Source organism: Castor canadensis, chromosome X (genome assembly GCF_047511655.1).
Source record: "Castor canadensis chromosome X, mCasCan1.hap1v2, whole genome shotgun sequence".
Lineage (NCBI taxonomy): Eukaryota > Metazoa > Chordata > Mammalia > Rodentia > Castoridae > Castor > Castor canadensis.
The window spans coordinates 47,031,152-47,049,678 of NC_133405.1; the positions used below are offsets into that span (position 1 = coordinate 47,031,152).

The 18,527-nt window shown below is 37.4% G+C and overlaps 1 protein-coding gene across 2 annotated transcripts in view; it reads left to right on the forward strand.

The window, feature by feature from the left end:
* The window catches only part of Nup62cl (nucleoporin 62 C-terminal like), a 104,582-nt gene that overhangs the window by 42,314 nt on the left and 43,741 nt on the right, over positions 1 to 18,527 (forward strand). For both annotated transcript variants that reach the window (XM_074062533.1, XM_074062534.1), the window contains exons 2-3: positions 2,447 to 2,556; positions 10,433 to 10,589. In XM_074062533.1, the coding sequence (XP_073918634.1) occupies positions 2,447 to 2,556; positions 10,433 to 10,589 (267 nt within the window). The remainder of the gene's footprint in view (positions 1 to 2,446; positions 2,557 to 10,432; positions 10,590 to 18,527) is intronic.

Below are 18,527 nucleotides of genomic sequence, written 5' to 3' on the forward strand. Positions count from 1 at the left end.
ATATGAAAACCTGGACCATAAAAGGAATAAGTGATGGAAAGATTTGACTACATATGAAGTAAACACAAAATAAGAAGCCAATGAGAAGCTGGGGTAAGGCATTTTTTACAACACATGACAGAACAAATAGTTTTGTTATATGCCCTTAGTAAAAAGCAGTAAAAAGGGTTGAGGATAGTCTGTCGAGGTTTCAGGAAGTCCCCTTCTCTTCCTAGTGTATTTAGTGTGTTTCTTTTTCATGAAAGGACATTGGATTTTTGTCAAATGCTTTTTCTGATTCTCTTGAGATGATAATGTGTTTTTTAATAATAGCATAATTGAGGTATAAATTCACCTTAAAATTCACCCTTTGAAAGTGTACAATTTAGTGGTTTTTAATATAGTCACAGAGTGTGCAACCATCACCACTATGTAATTTGAGAACATTTTCATTACCCCAAAAAGAAACCCTGTACCTATTAGCAGTCACAACCCATTACCCCCTCCTCCTGCCCCTGGCAAGCACTAATATACTTTCTTTCTATGGGTTTTCCTATTCTGGACATTTCGTATAAACTGAATCATGCAGCCTGGCAGAGTGGCTCAAGTGGTAGAGCACCTGACTAACAAGCATAAGGCTCTGAGTTCAAACCCCAATACTGCCAAAAATAAAAAATTGAATCACATAATATGTGGCATTTTGTATCTGTTTTCTTTCATTTAGCATGTTATTTCCAAGATTCATCCATGTTGTAGCATATATTGGCTATCTAATTCTTCTGATCTCAGGACAGCTCTTTTCAGCTTGCTTTTTCTCCTGTATGTCTGGTAAGCTAGCTATTCTTGCTCTCATAAAGCTACCTGTCTCCTCTTAATTGTTTACTAACAGGTCTTCATTTTTTTCAAGAGTGACTCCTTCAGCTAGAACTTACATTCTGTTTCAAATAAAGATATTTCTTTGGGGCATGGCATGGGAGCTCTCTATTCTGAATAGCCTTTAACCCTGTCAAAATCTTGGAGCCAGTGCTTTGGGCAGTGGTAATAGCTACTGATTTTCTTGATTGCTTCTTCAGATGTGGAACATAGCCCTATAAGTGAGCTTGGGTGGGGTGAAGATGATTGGGATCTGAGTATTCTTAGCCATCGCTGCCTGGTGTAGAGCCTCTACCCTATGAATAGTAGCTGGCTAAAGTAAGTGTTCCCCTGAACTTGTGGCTGAACTCACCAGGAATTCTACCCCTTCAAATCTGTGTTAGAGGTGATAAGAAATGCTGGCTGCTTGCCCCTCCTGCTGTGATACTATCCCCCTTGAATGAGAGCTGTGGGCAAATTTTCTTGAATAAGTGCTTGTTCATTTGCTGTATGCCCTTAGGACAATTTCCAGCAGTTTCTAATTTAAAAAATATCTTTTGCTGTTTATGGATGTTTCACTGGGGAACAGTTCCATCAGACTTCTTCTGCTATAGTTCTGGGCATAGATGCCTCTCATATTGATTTTTTTCAGTCACATAGAATTATTTTTGTGATGATGGCATACTAAGCAATACTGATGGACTATTTAAAGTCAGGCTTTTACTATTTTTGCTAATTTTTATTTATTAGATTTCAGGGTTCTTGTTTTTCCTTGCTTTGATTTTATTTCTCCATATAAATGAACCATGTTATAATGATGTTTTACTTTTTTTTTTAATAACCTTTATTCTAGGACTGTTTTTTTTCTTTATTCATATATTCATATGTGCATACATTGTTTGGGTAATTTCTCCCCCTCCATCTCCCCCCACCTCCTTCACTTCCAGGCAGAACCTGTTTTGTCCTTTTCTCCAATTTTTTTGAAGAGAAGACATAAGCAATAATAAGAAAGACAAAGCATTTTTGCTAGCTGAGGTAAGGATAGCTATACAGAGAGATTCCTAGCATTGCTTCCATGCACAAGTGTATTACAACCCGAGTTGATTCATCTCTGCCTGTCCTCTTCACTACTTCCTGGTCGCCTTCCCATATTGACCTCTGTTGCTTTAAAGTTACTGTATTAGCTCCTCTGCAGTGGGGACATCAAACACTTTCAAGTTTTGGGTTTCCTGCCTATCCCCATTCCTCCCGCATGGCATATGCTCTCCCCTTAGCGTGTGAACCAAGTCCAACAACATTACGGCCTTTGCCCTAGATCTAAAGTCCACATATGAGGGAGAACATATGATTCTTGGTCTTCTGAGCTTGGCTAACCTCGCTCAAGATGATGTTCTCCAGTTCCATCCATTTACTTGTGAATGATTAGATTTCATTCTTCTTCATGGCTGAGTAAAATTCCATTGTGTATAGATACCACATTTTCTTAATCCATTCGTCAGTAGTGGGGCATCTTGTCTGTTTCCATAACTTGGCTATTGTAAATAGTGCTGCAATGATGTTTTACTTTTTAAAAGTTATTTTTAGTGACGTTTCTGATTGTTACTTTGATTTTTAGATTTGACTTCCGCCTCTACTACTATTTCACCATTACTAGACCAGGCACCATGCTGTTTTCCTCCTTATCAAATGCTCCTACCTCCACCACTGCTGCCATGGAGCCCTCATGTAAGTTATACTCTCTCCAAAGAAAATACTATATTCTAGAGGAAGCCGTGTAACTCACTTTGCCAATGGAAGCTATGAATCTCTATGGGTCTTCTGCATCTTATAAATTATCGTGTTTAAGCCCAACTATGACTGTTGATATCAGTAGTAGCTTTGCATACAGCCTAATTGTCGTTGCTTCAGCTGTACGTTTTTCTTATTAGCATGGTTATTATAACTTAAAATGATAAATTTAAGCATCTAACTCATTAACACTGTGATGTCTTGAAACTATTGAGAATAGAAAGAGTGGGAGTTTTTCCAAATCTCTCTGAACATAAGTCCTTATCCAAGTGAAGAAGAAAAAATGGGAAATAAAGGTTGGAGTCTGGTTGTATAGACCAGGTTTGTGGTCCTTACACTGTATACCAGAAGTGGAACATGACAAAGGGTCAGCTCTAGTTTGGTGGTTCTAATTGATACTGTGATTCTCTTGACCTTTCCATCTGAAGATAATGAATAGACGCTTTGAGCTAAGAGGTGAGACCTTTATTATCTTGTAATCCAAACTTCTTTGTTACACATCTTCCTTTAGTAGAATAGTGGCAAATGTTAAAAATACTGAATTCTGTGACTACTGTAGGTAATTCTTCCCTATAGACTGTGCTTTTGAAATATCTTCTTTATGATAACATGATTTCATCACTAAACTTTGTTGTACTATAATCCTAGATGTAATACGGTCACCCCAAAGCCTTATGAGAGCAAGATTGTCACTATTCCTGGGATCAAACTTACTTACTGGGCCATACTGATTCTTAGTTGAGCATGACGAGTGGCATACAGTCCCCATCGATGTGTGTACTTGGCATAGGTAAACATTAGTTAAAATTGTTGGCTACTACATGAGTTGTGTTTTCTACCAAGTAGACTTTAATTTTGAGACATGATGGTGATTCTGAAATCCTTTTTTTAATTTAAAGTTTTTTTCTTTTGGTGGCACTGGGGTTTGAACTCAGGGCCTTAGGCTTGCTAGGCAGGTGCTCTTACTGCTTGAGCCATTCTGCCAGCCCCCTGAAATCCTTTTGATATATATAAGCATTCTTCTCAACTGTAATAGGTTTAATGAATATGATTTGATGAATATGATCATGTCTGAGGTTTGGATTAAGGTTATTGAATTAATTCCATGTTCAAAGACTTGCCCTCTGACTTTAAATAGACTTCCCACCCTCTGTAATTATAGCTGTCTCTTTTTAGGGGGCATAGGAAGTACAGTGGGTAAGGACAGAGGCTTATTACATTAAAACTCTGTAAATATAATAAATACATATTTTTTAGTGGTACTGGAGTTTGAACTCAGGGCCCTGCATTTGCTAGGCACGTACCCTACCACTTGAACCAGCCCTCCCCCCTCCTGCCCCTAATGCCCTTGCTTGAAAATGAAAAGATATCTGGATCATACTATCTTTTAATTACCTTTAATCAGTTGTAACTTATACTTCATAAAATTAACTTATTTTAAAGGTACAAGTCAGTGATTTTTAGTAAGCTTGCTGAATTGTATACCCATCACTGTGTCTAGTTTTAGAACATTTCCATTACCTCAGTAAGATCTCTCAGCTACAGATAACCACTAATCTGTTTTCTATCTCCATAATGTGCTTTTCCTGGACATTTTATATAAATGGATTAACTGGGTTTTTTTTTTTTGAAGTTCAAGCAAAAGTTTCTAAAGGACTCTTAACATGAAAAAGACTATATAAATATCTCACTGTTTTTGATTAAAAGGGTAACAGTTAATATTATGTTGTTCTCTAAAGTTGATGTTCCAACAACTTTGGCTAGCACACTTGTTGGTATAACTTTGGGATTTAGATTAACATTCCCTGGGAGGGTGGCACAGTTCCTACTGCATCTAATAAGATTTAAAAATTTGGGGGATGTGTTGGGACTCATTGCATATATACTACATAACAAACAGTAAGTAGGTTATAGGTCTTTAGCTTTTAGGGCTGTGAAGTGTGTTTTGACCATCTCATCAGAGCACCCAAATGATACACCAATAGACGTGATTGCCACAGAATAGAATGAGACAGTTGATACTAATGATAGTACTTCTTTGCCCATTCATCCAGGATATTGATATCCTGATTTGATCATCACACAGCATAAGCATGCATTGAATTATTTTACTATACCCCATAAATACACATAAATATTACATGTCAATTAAAAATAATAATTAGGACTGAGGATATATAGCTCAGGGACAGAGTGCTTACTTGACATGTGTTAGACCCTGGGATTGATCTGCAGTAATGCCAAAAAATTTTTAATGATACCCTTCTTTGAGATGACCATAGTCAAAACTGGTATCAAATTCTTGTCAGTTTTTAAACTTAAGAATTTTTGTTGAGCCAGGTACGGTGGTGCATGCATGTACTCCTAGCACTCAGGAGACTGAGGTAGGAGGATCATGTACGAGAGGCCAGCCTGAGCTACCTAGTTGTGAAACCCTGTCTCAAAAAAAAAGAATTGCTTTTATTGTTCAGAGTGTTTAATATATTGAGATTGATGGAGATTTTTTCTGTAAAAACTAATTTTAAATTTTGACCTCTGTTGAAGTTGACCTTCTCCTAAAGTTGATCCCAAACCAGTCCTAAATTTGTCCCTGTCAGTTAGGAGCTAATTAGATTGTAGATAGAAAAAAACTTAGTTATCCATTGCCTGTAGCTGTTACGAGCTTTTTGGTTAGGGGTTATTTGCTATTTAAACCTCCCATTTAAGTCAGATTCCATTTTAAGAAAGTATTTATTCATTTATTTATTTACTGTGGTATTGGGGTTTGAACTCAGGCCCTCATACTCATTAGGTGTGCTCCTCCATTTGAGCCACATCTCCAGCCCTTTTTGCTTTAGTTATTTTTCAGAGACAGTCTTGTGCTTTTTGTCTGGGTTGGCCTGGAGTGTGATCCTTCTACCTATGCCCCCCATGTAACTGGGTGTACAGGTGTATGCTACCATGCCTGGCTTGTTTTTGAGATAAGGTCTCACTAACTTTTTGCACAGGTTGGTCTGTTTTTTTTTCTTTTTGTGAGACTGGGGTTTGAACTCAGGGTTCTTGCTTGCAAAGCAGGTGCACTATTGCTTGAGCCATACCTCCAGTCCACTTTGCCCTGTTTATTGGAGATGGGGGTCTTGTGAATGGTTTGCCAGGTCTGGTCTTAAATTGCTGTCCTACTGATCTTAGCCTCCCTAGTAGCTAGGATTACAAGTGTGAGTCATCAGCGCCTGGTGCACCAGCTGGTCTTGAATGGCGTTTCGCCCAATGTCTGCCTCCTGAATAGCTGAGATATTTATTTATTTATTATTTTTGATGGTACTGTGGATTGAACTCAGGCCCTCACGCTTGGTAGGCCAGGCACTCTACCACTTGAGCCCCAGTACTTTTTGCTTTAGTTACTTTTGGGATAGGGTCTCAAGTTTTTGCTGGGGCCAGCCAGATTGGATCACAGTCCTCCTATTTATGGTTCCTGTGTAGCTGTGATGACAGATGTATGCCACTACTATTGATTGAAATGGAGGTCTCACTAAATTTTTGCCTATACTGGCCTGGGACCACAAGTCTCCTGATCTCCCCGTCCACAGCAGCTAGGATTACAGGCATGAGCCACCACACCTGACACCAATGTATTTTTTTAAAAGTTTACTTAGGGTTGAAATAAATCTTTCTTCAAACATGACTTAAACTGCAAGTCAACCTCTTTTAAGCTTAAAATTATTCCTAAACAGAGACATATAGCACCTCTTTATGTCTTCTTTTACATGGTCCACGCATATCACAGCCTAACTAGCTAACCAGAGAATGTTGTGAAGGGTGTGTAAGGAGAACTTTGCAAGTAAATATATTTGCAAAAAATGTAACAATACTGCCCCACCCATAAAATGCTGAAAAATGAACTGATTCTTTCAGTCATGGTTTGAGTCTTTAATATATGAATGGTCAGGCTCTTTGGTGACTCTGCCATAACCCACTCCTTATTTATCTAAGTCTTAAATTCCTTCCTGCAAACTGGCACCTCTGCTGCTAGCCCATCCCTTAGCACCATTCTGTCTACCTCTACTTTTTGTACTTAGCCTACTCCCCATCAGGTGATCTCAACTGACACTCCAACCCAGGGAATTTTTTCCCTACTAACATTTCCTTCTTCCTATGTGTATTTACTTGCTCAAATACTTCATCTCATAAACAGCTTTTAAGTGTCTGTATATTGCAAATTTACAGGTTTTTGAGATTACTCTCTGCCCTGGGTATAATCATCAAGTGTTAAGAGACGCTTCCTTTTCATCAATCTCATTTTTCCTATGAGCCTGAGAAGGTTCTGATGTCCAATCCCAGCATAGAGTAGGCTATACAGTTGTTAATCGGGAGCAGGATAGGAAAATTGGATAAGAAGATATTTTTTGTTGTTGTTGTTTTTGTTTTTTGTTTTTTCCTTTTTCTTTTATTATTCATATGTGCATACAGGGCTTGGTTCATTTCTCCCCCCTGCCCCCACCCCCTCCCTTACCACCCACTCCGCCCCCTCCCTCTCCCCCCCACCCCCTCAATACCCAGCAGAAACTATTTTGCCCTTATTTCTAATTTTGTTGTAGAGAGAGTATAAGCAATAACAGGAGGGGACAAGGGTTTTTGCTGGTTGAGATAAGGATAGCTATACAGGGCATTGACTCACATTGATTTCCTGTGCGTGGGTGTTACCTTCTAGGTTAATTCTTTTTGATCTAACCTTTTCTCTAGTTCCTGGTCCCCTTTTCCTATTGGCCTCAGTTGCTTTTAAGGTATCTGCTTTAGTTTCTCTGCGTTAAGGGCAACAAATGCTAGCTAATTTTTTAGGTGTCTTACCTATCCTTACCCCTCCCTTGTGTGCTCTCGCTTTTATCATGTGCTCATAGTCTAATCCCATTGTTGTGTTTGCCCTTGATCTAATGTCCTATATATGAGGGAGAACATAGGATTTTTGGTCTTTTGGGCCAGGCTAACCTTCCTCAGAATGATGTTCTCCAATTCCATCCATTTACCAGCGAATGATAACATTTCGTTCTTCGATAAGAAGATATTTTAAAGGTTATTGTTACTATTTTAAGACCATCAGAGTGAAATTTATTTAAATGTAAATCCAAATTTGTTATACCATTATTTTGTATTATTTATAGAACTGTGCTTCCCTTTTTACTACACAGATAATGTAGAATTGACTGTATTAAATGGTTTAGACCAAAGTTATAACTTGCAAAATCAGACTGTGATAGAACCTGCATTTTCAAATCCATTGCTTCTTTTGATATTAATTGAATGATTATTGCTATTTGAATATGCCGGACCTAATTTACGCCTTTAAAAATAGTGTGAAAGATGAAGAGCAAAAGAATTGTATAAGAATGTTAAAATAATCATACCATTCTTTATGAGACTCAAGACTCCCTTATTTTTAGGCTGACAGGTATTAATTTCCCAAACGTGCCTCTCAACATTTAAGGGAGGTATTTTGTGTTTAGCAATTTCTTTAGTGGTATTGATGGCAGTTGCATTTTTATTATAATAAATAAAATAAATGTATATATACATTTGTAAATGCATACATATATATTACTCTCTCTACTGAGAAGTTTGTTGTGTCTTTTCAGCTTTTCCCCAAACATATAAAACACATTAAATTTACCTGTTTTATAAAAATAGGAGTATTCTGTTCCATTGCCAATCCTAGAATTTTACATGTATACATGTTTGTATGTGCCCATTTCTGGCAATGAAGATTACTTTATTCAGTTATCCTCTTTGGATGAAGACATGCTCCTTTACAAGAAGGACTCTAACATTTTTTTCTTTTTGAATGTAGGTAGTAGTTACTTGTATTTGAGTGACTTAATAAAGTAGGTCTTTTGATAGTAGCACTATTTTTCAGCATATCTGGGGAAGGATTTCCTTTCAGATAAAATTTCTGTTCTCAGATGAAGAAAATGTTGATATCTGACCTTACAGAATGCCATCCAGGATCTAATCTGTAATCTTTCCTGTGTTCTAATTGGTAATGACCACAGAGATACTTTGTGATTAGGCATGGTCATCCTCATTTTACCCTCACAAGGGTTAACACAGAATAGTGAGTTACCATAAGGATCCTTGTGCCAAAGGGAAAACTGACTCATGAAAATCTACTTCAGACATTGCTGTGGTACTGTTACCTCAAGGGAATTTGAACTCAAGAATTGTTCATAAGGCAGCTTTAGGGACTGTCTAAGTGAAATATTGCACACATTGAATTTAGTCATTTTCCTTTTATCTACTTTTTTCTTCTTTAATTTTATATTGGTTTCCTTATCCCTTTTGCTGCTTTCCTATTTTACCTTATTTTTACTTTCAACTTGCTCATGGCCCTTATTTTCTACTTTGTGTTCATCCTATGTCAGTCCTTTCCACTCCTGCCCACTGTTTGAGTCTATCTACATTTTTGGAGATATTTCTCAATTTCTGCCTGTAGTCTGTTTTTTTCCACATTTATGTATTTTTAAATTTCTACCTAGAGTTGGACTCTTCCGTATTACTAAATTTTTCAAAATGAGATTCTGATGCATCTTATCCCTGTTTGCTAGGAGGTTTTTTTGTGCCAGACCTTCCCATAGACTAGAAGCATAGGAGGTGGTTCTGCCCATCCTTGGCCCAATCAACTGTGAAGCAGGAGTAAAGGACAGAGTTACCTAAATGACAAATGAGTGTCTGAGCCTGTCTCTCAACAGTAATGAGGTAGACCAGGCTTCCTTAGTGCATGTGGCAAGCACCATGATTTCTGTATTTATCTATAGTGCAGCTATATTGTAATTATTGCTGAAAGTATTGCTAATCAGGAAAGCAAGGTTAACATAACATAAAACAGTTGTGTACATATTATATTTTCATGGCAAACTTCACATTATCAAAGTAACATTTAATTATAAGAACATTTGAAAATACGGAGACCCAAAAAGAAAATAAAACATTCCTCATTCCCACCAGCAACAATTTTCTGTGCATTGTTCTTTAAGTACTCAGTGTAAGGTAAGAACCAAAAGAATCAAAGTTCAGAAAAACAGAAGAAAACTATGAGTCAAAGAGAAGTGGGCAATAAACATGGGGAGTGAAGAATTTAAGCTAGGCCAGGAAGTATATTCGGGATTTCATCTATGAAGAGCAAGATGTTCTAGTAGCAATGCAGCAGAAAAAGACAAGAAGACATCAGGGCTGTAGATAGAACTTTGAGAGGCTTTGCCTGTTAGGTGTGTAGAGGTGTATGCCTAGTGTTAGCTGTGCTGGAGAGAAACAGGCATTCCTCCATGATAGGAATATACATTGGCAAAATCATTCAGGTAGGGCAATTTCACAAGATGTATTAAAATTTAGACAATGTTGACCCTTTGATCTAGCAATTTCATTTATAGGAATTAATTACACAGATATGGTCATGTTAGTATACCAAAAATGTATAGACATTTTGTATAAATTGCAATTATTCTTTCCTTGAAAGTTCCGTCAAAGTAATTTGTGAGTCATCTGGATTTGGAGTTTTATAGGAAGAGTTTTGAGGATTGATTCAATTTCTTTAATGCTAAAAGAGTTAGTTGGGTTATGTTTTATTTTTAATGAATTTATACAGGATTTTCAGTTCTCAGCAGGAAGGTTAATTCAGATACTTGGCCTGCCATATATCATTCCCTATTGCATCAGTGGTAAGTTCAAATCTACGGGTTTGATTTCAAATTCACATTGTAACAAGTGACTCTCTAGTTTTTAATCTTGCATGATCAGGCTCAAATGAAACATGTTTCTCTTCTCATACTGACATGACTTTATTTTCCAGGTACAACTTCAACGACTACCACTACCACTGTTACCACCAACACTACTACCACTATTACCAGTAGCATTAACCTGAATCTAAGACCACTGATATCAACGGGGATGAGTAACACTGATCCATTCAGTGCTTCTTCTGTGCCTGTTACTTCAACTGTTAAGTAAGGCTATTTATTTGAAAATTTGTGTGAGGTTTGTTTTATCCATGTGCAAGGCATAATTTGCTCACATAACTTTAGAATAGTTTTTGAAAGTTTAGATAAATGTGTTGAGGGAACAGTTAGAGAAAGATTTCAGTAGCTCAGGAAGTTGAACAACAGCTTTCTGAATACTATTACAATACAATTGTTACTATTACTGATGACAGTTACTATTCATAATGCAATTTCTGTATATTTAGCAAGATGACAATGATTTGAAAATATTGTATCACTTAATCCTCACAATAACCCTATGAGATAGACACTATTTTTGTTCCTATTTTACAGATGAGAGGACTGGAGCACATAGAAATTTTACAATCCTCTCTTGGTCACACATTTAGTAATGGTTGTGCCTGGATTAAAATTAAGGCAGAGCTGGGCACAGTAGCTCATGCCTGTAATCCCAGCTCTTTGGGAGGTAGAGAGAGGAGCATCATGGTTTGAGGCCAGCCTGAGCAAATAGTTCATGAGACCCAATCTCAAAAACACCTATCACAAAAAGGGGGCTGGTGGAGTGGCTCAAGGTTTAAGCCCTGAGTTCAAGCCCGAGTACTGAAAAAAAAAAAGTTAGCAAGACCATATCTCAAAGAACAAGCTGGGTGTGGTGGTGCACATCTGTAATTCCAGCTATGCAGAAGGTGTAGGTAGGAAGATCACTGTTAGTGAGAACCTACCCGAAAAATAGCTAAAGCAAAATGGGCTGGGGTCGTGGCTCAAGTGGTAGAGTGCTTTCTTAGCAAGCGTGAGGCCTTGAGTTCAAAACCCCAGTACTATCAAAAAATGAAAAAAAAATTTTAATAAAATTTAGGCAAATCATAGATCCTGTATTTTTTTGTTGTTGTTTTGTGGTACTGGGGTTTGAATAGAGCCTACACCTTGAGCCACTCCACCAGTCCTTTTCTGTGATGGGTTTTCTTTTTCAAGATAGGGTCTCATGAACTATTTGCCTTGGCTGGCTTTGAACCGCTATCCTCCTGATCTCTGCCTCCTGAGTAGTTAGGTTTACAGGCATTAGCCATCAGCATCCGGCTTAGAGCCTGTATTCTTACATACTATACAAAACATGCTTTGTGTCTTTTGGATTGTTTCCCCCAATGATGACATCTTGCATTACCTTAGTATAGCATCACAACCAGGATATGGACATTGACACAGTCAAGGTACAGAATAATTCCATTACTCTGAGGATTCCTCCTGTTGCCCTTTTTTTAACCATACTCATTACTGTCTCCTTCTTTCCCTAACCCTGGGCGAAAGCGAATCTTCTCTTTATTTTTGTAATCATGACTTTTTAAGACTATTACACAGATGTGACCTTCAGGGATCAACCTATTTATTTCAGCATAATTCCTTGAGATCCTCCCAACAGTTCCGTTAACTTCTGAAAACTTCCATGCGACTGGTATACCGATTTGTTTAACCATTCACCTGTTGATGGGCATCTACTCCAGTTTTTTGGCTATTTTTTTCAACGTTCTATTTCCTTTATGTAAATGAAGCCCATTAACCCTATTCCTTCATCTTCATCTGCTCCATTCATGACCCACAAGTCTCCCCCCGACACACACACAACACGCACACACACAATACCTATTTAAGATATCATACATGAATTAACCTCCACAACCATTCTCCTTCTCCCCACCGCCCCATTCCTGGAGTACTTTCAACAGGTATCATTTTGCATTTATTTACATGTGTACACATTTTATTGCACTATATTCACCCTCCTACCCTCTTTCCCTAGCACCTCCCCACTCCCACTAGTACCAGCCCTCCCCACTGGACAGGACTTGTTCTTCCTTCCTGTTCTCTGATTTTGTAAGAGAAAAGATAAAATGAAAATCATGACATTTTAGCTTGAGATAAAGGTAGCTACACAGGGAGTTTCCTTGTGATACTTCCATGTATGTATGTATTATAACTCCAGTTGGTTTATCTTCTCTAATTTTCTTCATTGTACCTTAGTTCCTTTTTTATGGTAGTTTCAGTCACTTTAAGATTTCTGTATTTATTCTTGTGTAATACGTATACCAACCCTATTCAAGTTCTTAGTTTCCCTACCCCTCCCATGCGTGACCTCCCCTGAGTATGACCAGTGTTTTATAATATTGCTACATTTGTATTAGGTCTATACACGACAAATGAGAGAGAACATGTGGCTTTTGGTCTTCTGATCCTGGCTAACTTCACTTAAGTTGATGTTCTCAAGTTCCATCCATTTCCCTGCGAATGACAAACTTTCATTCTTTTTTGTGGCTAAGTAAAATTCCATTGTGTATAAATCACATTTTCTTAATCCATTCGTCAGTAGTGGGGCATCTTGGCCATTTCCATAGCTTAGCTATTGTGGATAATGCTGCCATAAACATGGGTGTGCAGGTGCTTTTGTTGTAAACTGACTCACAATCCTTTGGGTATATCCCTAGGAGTGGTATTGCTGGGTCATATGGCAGGTCTAGTTTTAGTTTTTTAAGAGCTTCCATACTGTTTTCTGTAGTGACTGTACTATCTTACATTCCAACCAGCAGTGTATAAGGGTTCCTTTTTCCCCACATCCTTGCCAACATTTGTTGTCATTGTGTTCTTGATAGTAGCTATTCTGACAGGAGTGAGGTGGAATCTTAATGTGGTTTTGATTTGCATTTCCTTTATGGCCAGGGATGGTAAACATTTTTTCGTGGGTTTTTTTTTTTTTTTTTTTTTTTAGCCATTTGGATTTCTTCCTTTGAAAAGGGTCTGGTCGGTTCATTTGCCCATTTCTTCATTGAGTCATTGATTTATTTTTTATTTTTATTTTTATTTTATTCATATGTGCATACAATGTTTGGGTCATTTCTCCCCCCTTGCCTCACCCCCTCCCTTACCCCCGCCCCCTCCCTCTCCCCCCCACCCCTTCACTACCTGCAGAAACTATTTTGCCCTTATCTCTAATTTTGTGGAAGAGAGAGTATAAGCAATAATAGGAAGGACCAAGGGTTTTTGCCAGTTCAGATAAGGATAGCTATACAGGGAGTTGACTCGCATTGATTTCCTGTACATGTGTATTACCTTCTAAGTTAATTCTTCTTGAACTAACCTTTTCTCTAGTTTCTGGTCCCTCTCTCCTATTGGCCTCAGTTGCCCCAAAGTTTCTGCTTCAGTTTCTCTGTGTTGAGGGCAACAAATGCCATCTAGTTTCTTAGGTGTGTTACCTATCCTCATACCTCCATTGTGTGCTCTCACCTCATCATGTGATCAAAGTCCAATCCCCTTGTGTTTGCCTTCAATCTAATGTCTGCACATGAGGGAGAACATACGATGTTTGGTCTTTTGGGCCAGGCTAACCTCACTCAGAATGATGTTCTCCAGTTCCATCCATTTACCAGCGAATGATAACATTTTGTTCTTCTTCATGGCTGCATAAAATTCCACTGTGTATAGATACCACATTTTCTTAATCCATTTGTCAGTAGTGGGGCATCTTGGCTCTTTCCATAACTTGGCTATTGTGAATAGTGCTGCAATAAACATGGTTGTGCAGGTGCCTCTGGAGTAACCTGTGTCACATTCTTTTGGGTATATGCCCAAGAGTGGTATTGCTGGATCATATGGTAGATCAATGTTTAGCTTTTAAAGTAGCCTCCAAATTTTTTTCCAGAGTGGTTGTACTAGTTTACATTCCCACCAACAGTGTAAGAGGGTTCCTTTTTCCCCACATCCTTGCCAACACCTGTTGTTAGTGGTGTTGCTAATGGTGGCTATTCTAACAGGGGCGAGGTAGAATCTTAGTGTGGTTTTAATTTGCATTTCCTTTATTGTTAGGGATGGTGAACATTTTTTTCATGTGTTTCTTGGCCATTTGAATTTCTTCTTTTGAGAAAGTTCTGTTTAGTTCACTTGCCCATTTCTTTATTGGTTCATTAATTTAAGGAGAATTTAGTTTTTTAAGCTCCCTATATGTTCTGGTTATCAGTCCTTTGTCTGATGTGTAGCTGTCAAATATTTTCTTCCACTCTGAGGGTGGTCTCTTCAGTTTAGAGACCATTTCTTTTGTTGAGCAGAAGCTTTATAGTTTTATGAAGTCCCATTTATCTATGCTATCTCTTAGTTGCTGTGCTGCTGGGATTTCGTTGAGAAAGTTCTTACCTATACCTACTAGTTCCAGAGTATTTCCTACTCTTTCCTGTATCAACTTTAGAGTTTGGGGTCTGATATTAATATCCTTGATCCATTTTGAGTTAATATTTGTATAGGGTGATAACCATGGATCTAGTTTCAATTTTTCACAGACTGCTAACCAGTTTTCCCAGCAGTTTTTGTTAAAGAGGGTGTCTTTTCTCCATACTATATTTTTAGCTCCTTTGTCAAAGACAAGTTGGTTATAGTTGTGTGGCTTCATATCTGGGTCCTCTATTCTGTTCCACTGGTCTTCATGTCTGTTTTTGTGCCAGTACCATGCTGTTTTTATTGCTATTGCTTTGTAATATAGTTTGAAGTCAGGTATTTTGATACCTCCAGCGTTGTTCTTTTGACTGAGTATTGCCTTGGCTATTCGTGGCCTCTTGTGTTTCCATATAAATTTAACGGTAGATTTTTCAATCTCTTTGATGAATGTCATTGGGATTTTGATGGGAATTGCATTAAACATGTAGATTACTTTTGGGAGTATAGACATTTTTACTATGTTGATTCTACCAATCCATGAGCATGGGAGATCTCTCCACTCTCTATAGTCTTCCTCAATCTCTTTCTTCAGAAGTTTATAGTTTTCCTTGTAGAGGTCGTTCACATCCTTTGTTAGGTTTACACCTAGGTATTTGATTTTTTTGAGGCTATTGGGCATCCTTGTCTCATTCCTGATTTTAGAAGGAATGGTTTCAGTTTTTCTCCGTTAAGTATAATGCTGGCTGTAGGTTTGTCATATATAGCTTTTATAATGTTGAGGTACTTTCCTTCTATTCCTAGTTTTCTTAGAGCTTTTATCATGAAATGGTGTTGGATCTTATCAAAGGCTTTTTGTGCATCTGTTGAGATGATCAAGTGGTTTTTATCTTTGCTTCTGTTAATGTGATTTATTACGTTTATTGATTTTCGTATGTTGAACCACCCCTGCATTCCTGGGATGAAGCCTACTTGGTCGTGGTGAATGATCTTTTTGATGTGTTGTTAAATTTGGTTTGCCATTACTTTATTGAGAATTTTTGCATCAATGTTCATTAAGGAGATTGGCCTATAGTTCTCCTTTTTGGAGGTGTCTCTGCTTGGTTTTGGGATAAGTGTAATACTGGCTTCATAAATTGTGTTTAGCAGTTTTCCTTCCCTTTCTATTTCATGGAACAGTTTAAGGAGGGTTTGAATCAGTTCTTCTTTAATGGTCTGATAGAATTCAGCAGAGAATCCATCAGGTCCTGGACTTTTCTTTTTGGGGAGAGTTTTGATTGCTGCTTCAATTTCATTTTGTGTTATAGATCTATTCAGGTGATTAATAGCCTCTTGGTTCAGTTTTAGATGATCATATGTATCTAGAAATCTGTCCATTTCTTTAAGATTTTTGAATTTATTTGAATATAGGTTCTCAAAGTAGTCTCTCATGATTTCCTGGACTTTGATGGTGTTTGTTGTTATCTCCCATTTTGCATTCCTGATTCTACTAATTTAGGTTTTTTCTCTCCTCATTTTAGTCAGGTTTGCAGGGGTCTGTCGATCTTGTTTATTTTTCCAAAGAACCAACTTTTTGTTTCATTAATTTTTTGTATGTTTTTTTAATTTCTATTTCATTGATTTCAGCTCTTATTTTTATTATTTCTCTCCTATTTGTTTTGGGATTTGCTTGTTCTTGTTTTTCTAAGTATTTGAGATGTATCATATGGTCATTGATTTGGGATCTTTCAGTCTTTTTAATATATGCCCTCATGGCTATAAACTTTCCTCTCAGGACTGCCTTTGCTGTGTCCCATAGGTTCCAGTAGGTTGTGTTTTCATTTTCATTGACTTCCAGGAACTTTTTAATTTCCTCTTTTATTTCATCAATGACCCATTGTTCATTAAACAATGAGTTATTCAGTTTCCAGCTGTTTGCATGTTTTTTGTCTTTACTTATGTTGTTGAGTTCTAGTTTTATTGCATTATGATCAGATAGAATGCATGGTATAATTTCTGTTTTCTTATATTTGCTGAGGCTTGCTTTGTGCCCTAGGATATGATCTATTTTGGAGAAGGTTCCATGGGTTGCTGAGAAGAATGTATATTGTGTAGAAGTTGTATGAAATGTTCTGTAGACATCAAGTAGGTCCATTTGCTCTATTGTATATTTTAGATCTTGGATTTCTTTATTGATTTTTTGTTTGGATGACCTATCTATTGATGACAATGGGGTGTTAAAGTCTCCCACAACCACTGTGTTGGAGTTAATATATGCTTTTAGGTCCTTTAGGGTTTGTTTGATGAAATTGGGTGTGTTGACGTTGGGTGCATATAGGTTGATAATTGTTATTTCCTTTTGGTCTATTTCCCCTTTTATTAATATGGAATGTCCTTCTTTATCTCTTTTGATCAATGTAGGTTTGAAGTCTACTTTGTCATAGGTAAGTATTGCTACTCCTGCCTGTTTTCGGTGGCCATTGGCTTGGTAAACCTTCTTCCAGCCTTTCATCCTAAGCCTATGCTTATTTCTGTCGGTGAGATGGGTCTCCTGTAAGCAACAATTGTTGGATCTTCCTTTTTAATCCATTTCATCAAACGGTGCCTTTTGATGGGTGAATTAAGTCCGTTAACATTAAGCGTTAGTACTGATAGGTATGTGGTGATTCCTGTCATTTAGTTGTCTAAGTTGTTTGAAGGTTTGATTGTGTGTACCTAAGTTGAGGTTACTCTCTACTTTCTTGCATTTTCTTTTCCTGTAGTTTGGTGCTGCCTGCCCTTTCATGGTTATGTTGGGTTTCACTTTCTGTGTGCAGAATCCCTTGAAGAATCTTTTGTAGTGGTGGCTTTGTGGTCACATATTGTTTTAGTTTCTGCTTATCATGGAAGACTTTTATTGGTCCATCTATTTTGAATGATAGTTTTGCTGGGTAGAGTACCCTAGGGTTGAAGTTATTTTTGTTCAGTGCCAGGAAGATCTCACCCCAAGCTCTTCTTGCTTTAAATGTTTCTGTTGAGAAGTCTGCAGTGATTTTGATGGGTTTACCTTTGTATATTATTTGTTTTTTCTCTCTTACAGCCTTCAGTATTCTTTCTCATGTCTCTGTATTTGTTGTTTTGATGATAATATGCCGTAGGGTAGATCTATCTTGGTCTGGTCTATTTGGTGTTCTGGAGGCCTCTTGCATCTGTATGGGAATATCTTTCTCTAGATTTGGGAAATTTTCTGTTATTATTTTGTTGAATATATTATGCATTCCCTTTGCTTGCACCTCTTCTCCTTCTTCAATCCCATGATTCTCAGGTTTGGTCTTTTGATAGAGTTGGTGAGTTCTTGCATTTTCTTTTCACAGATCTTGAGTTGTTTAACTAATTGTTCTTCGGTTTTTCCTTTAATTACCATTTCATCTTTGAGTTCTGAGATTCTGTCTTCTGTTTGTTCTATTCTGCTGGATTGGCCTTCCATTTTGTTTTGCAATTCTGTTTCGTTCTTTTTTCTGAGGTTTTCCATATCCTGGGTGGTTTCCTCTTTAATGTTGTCTATTTTTGTTCTGAGTTCATTTATCTCTTTATTAATCATGTTCTTTGTTTCACTTTGGTGTTTTTACAGTGCTTCTATGGTTTCTTTTATTTCTTCTTGTGCTTTTTCAAATTCTGTATTTTTGTTGTCTTGGAATTTCTTGAGTGTCTCCTGTACATTTTGGTTGACTCTATCCAGTATCATCTCTATAAAATTCTCATTGATTACCTGTAGGATTTCTTCTTTTAGATTGT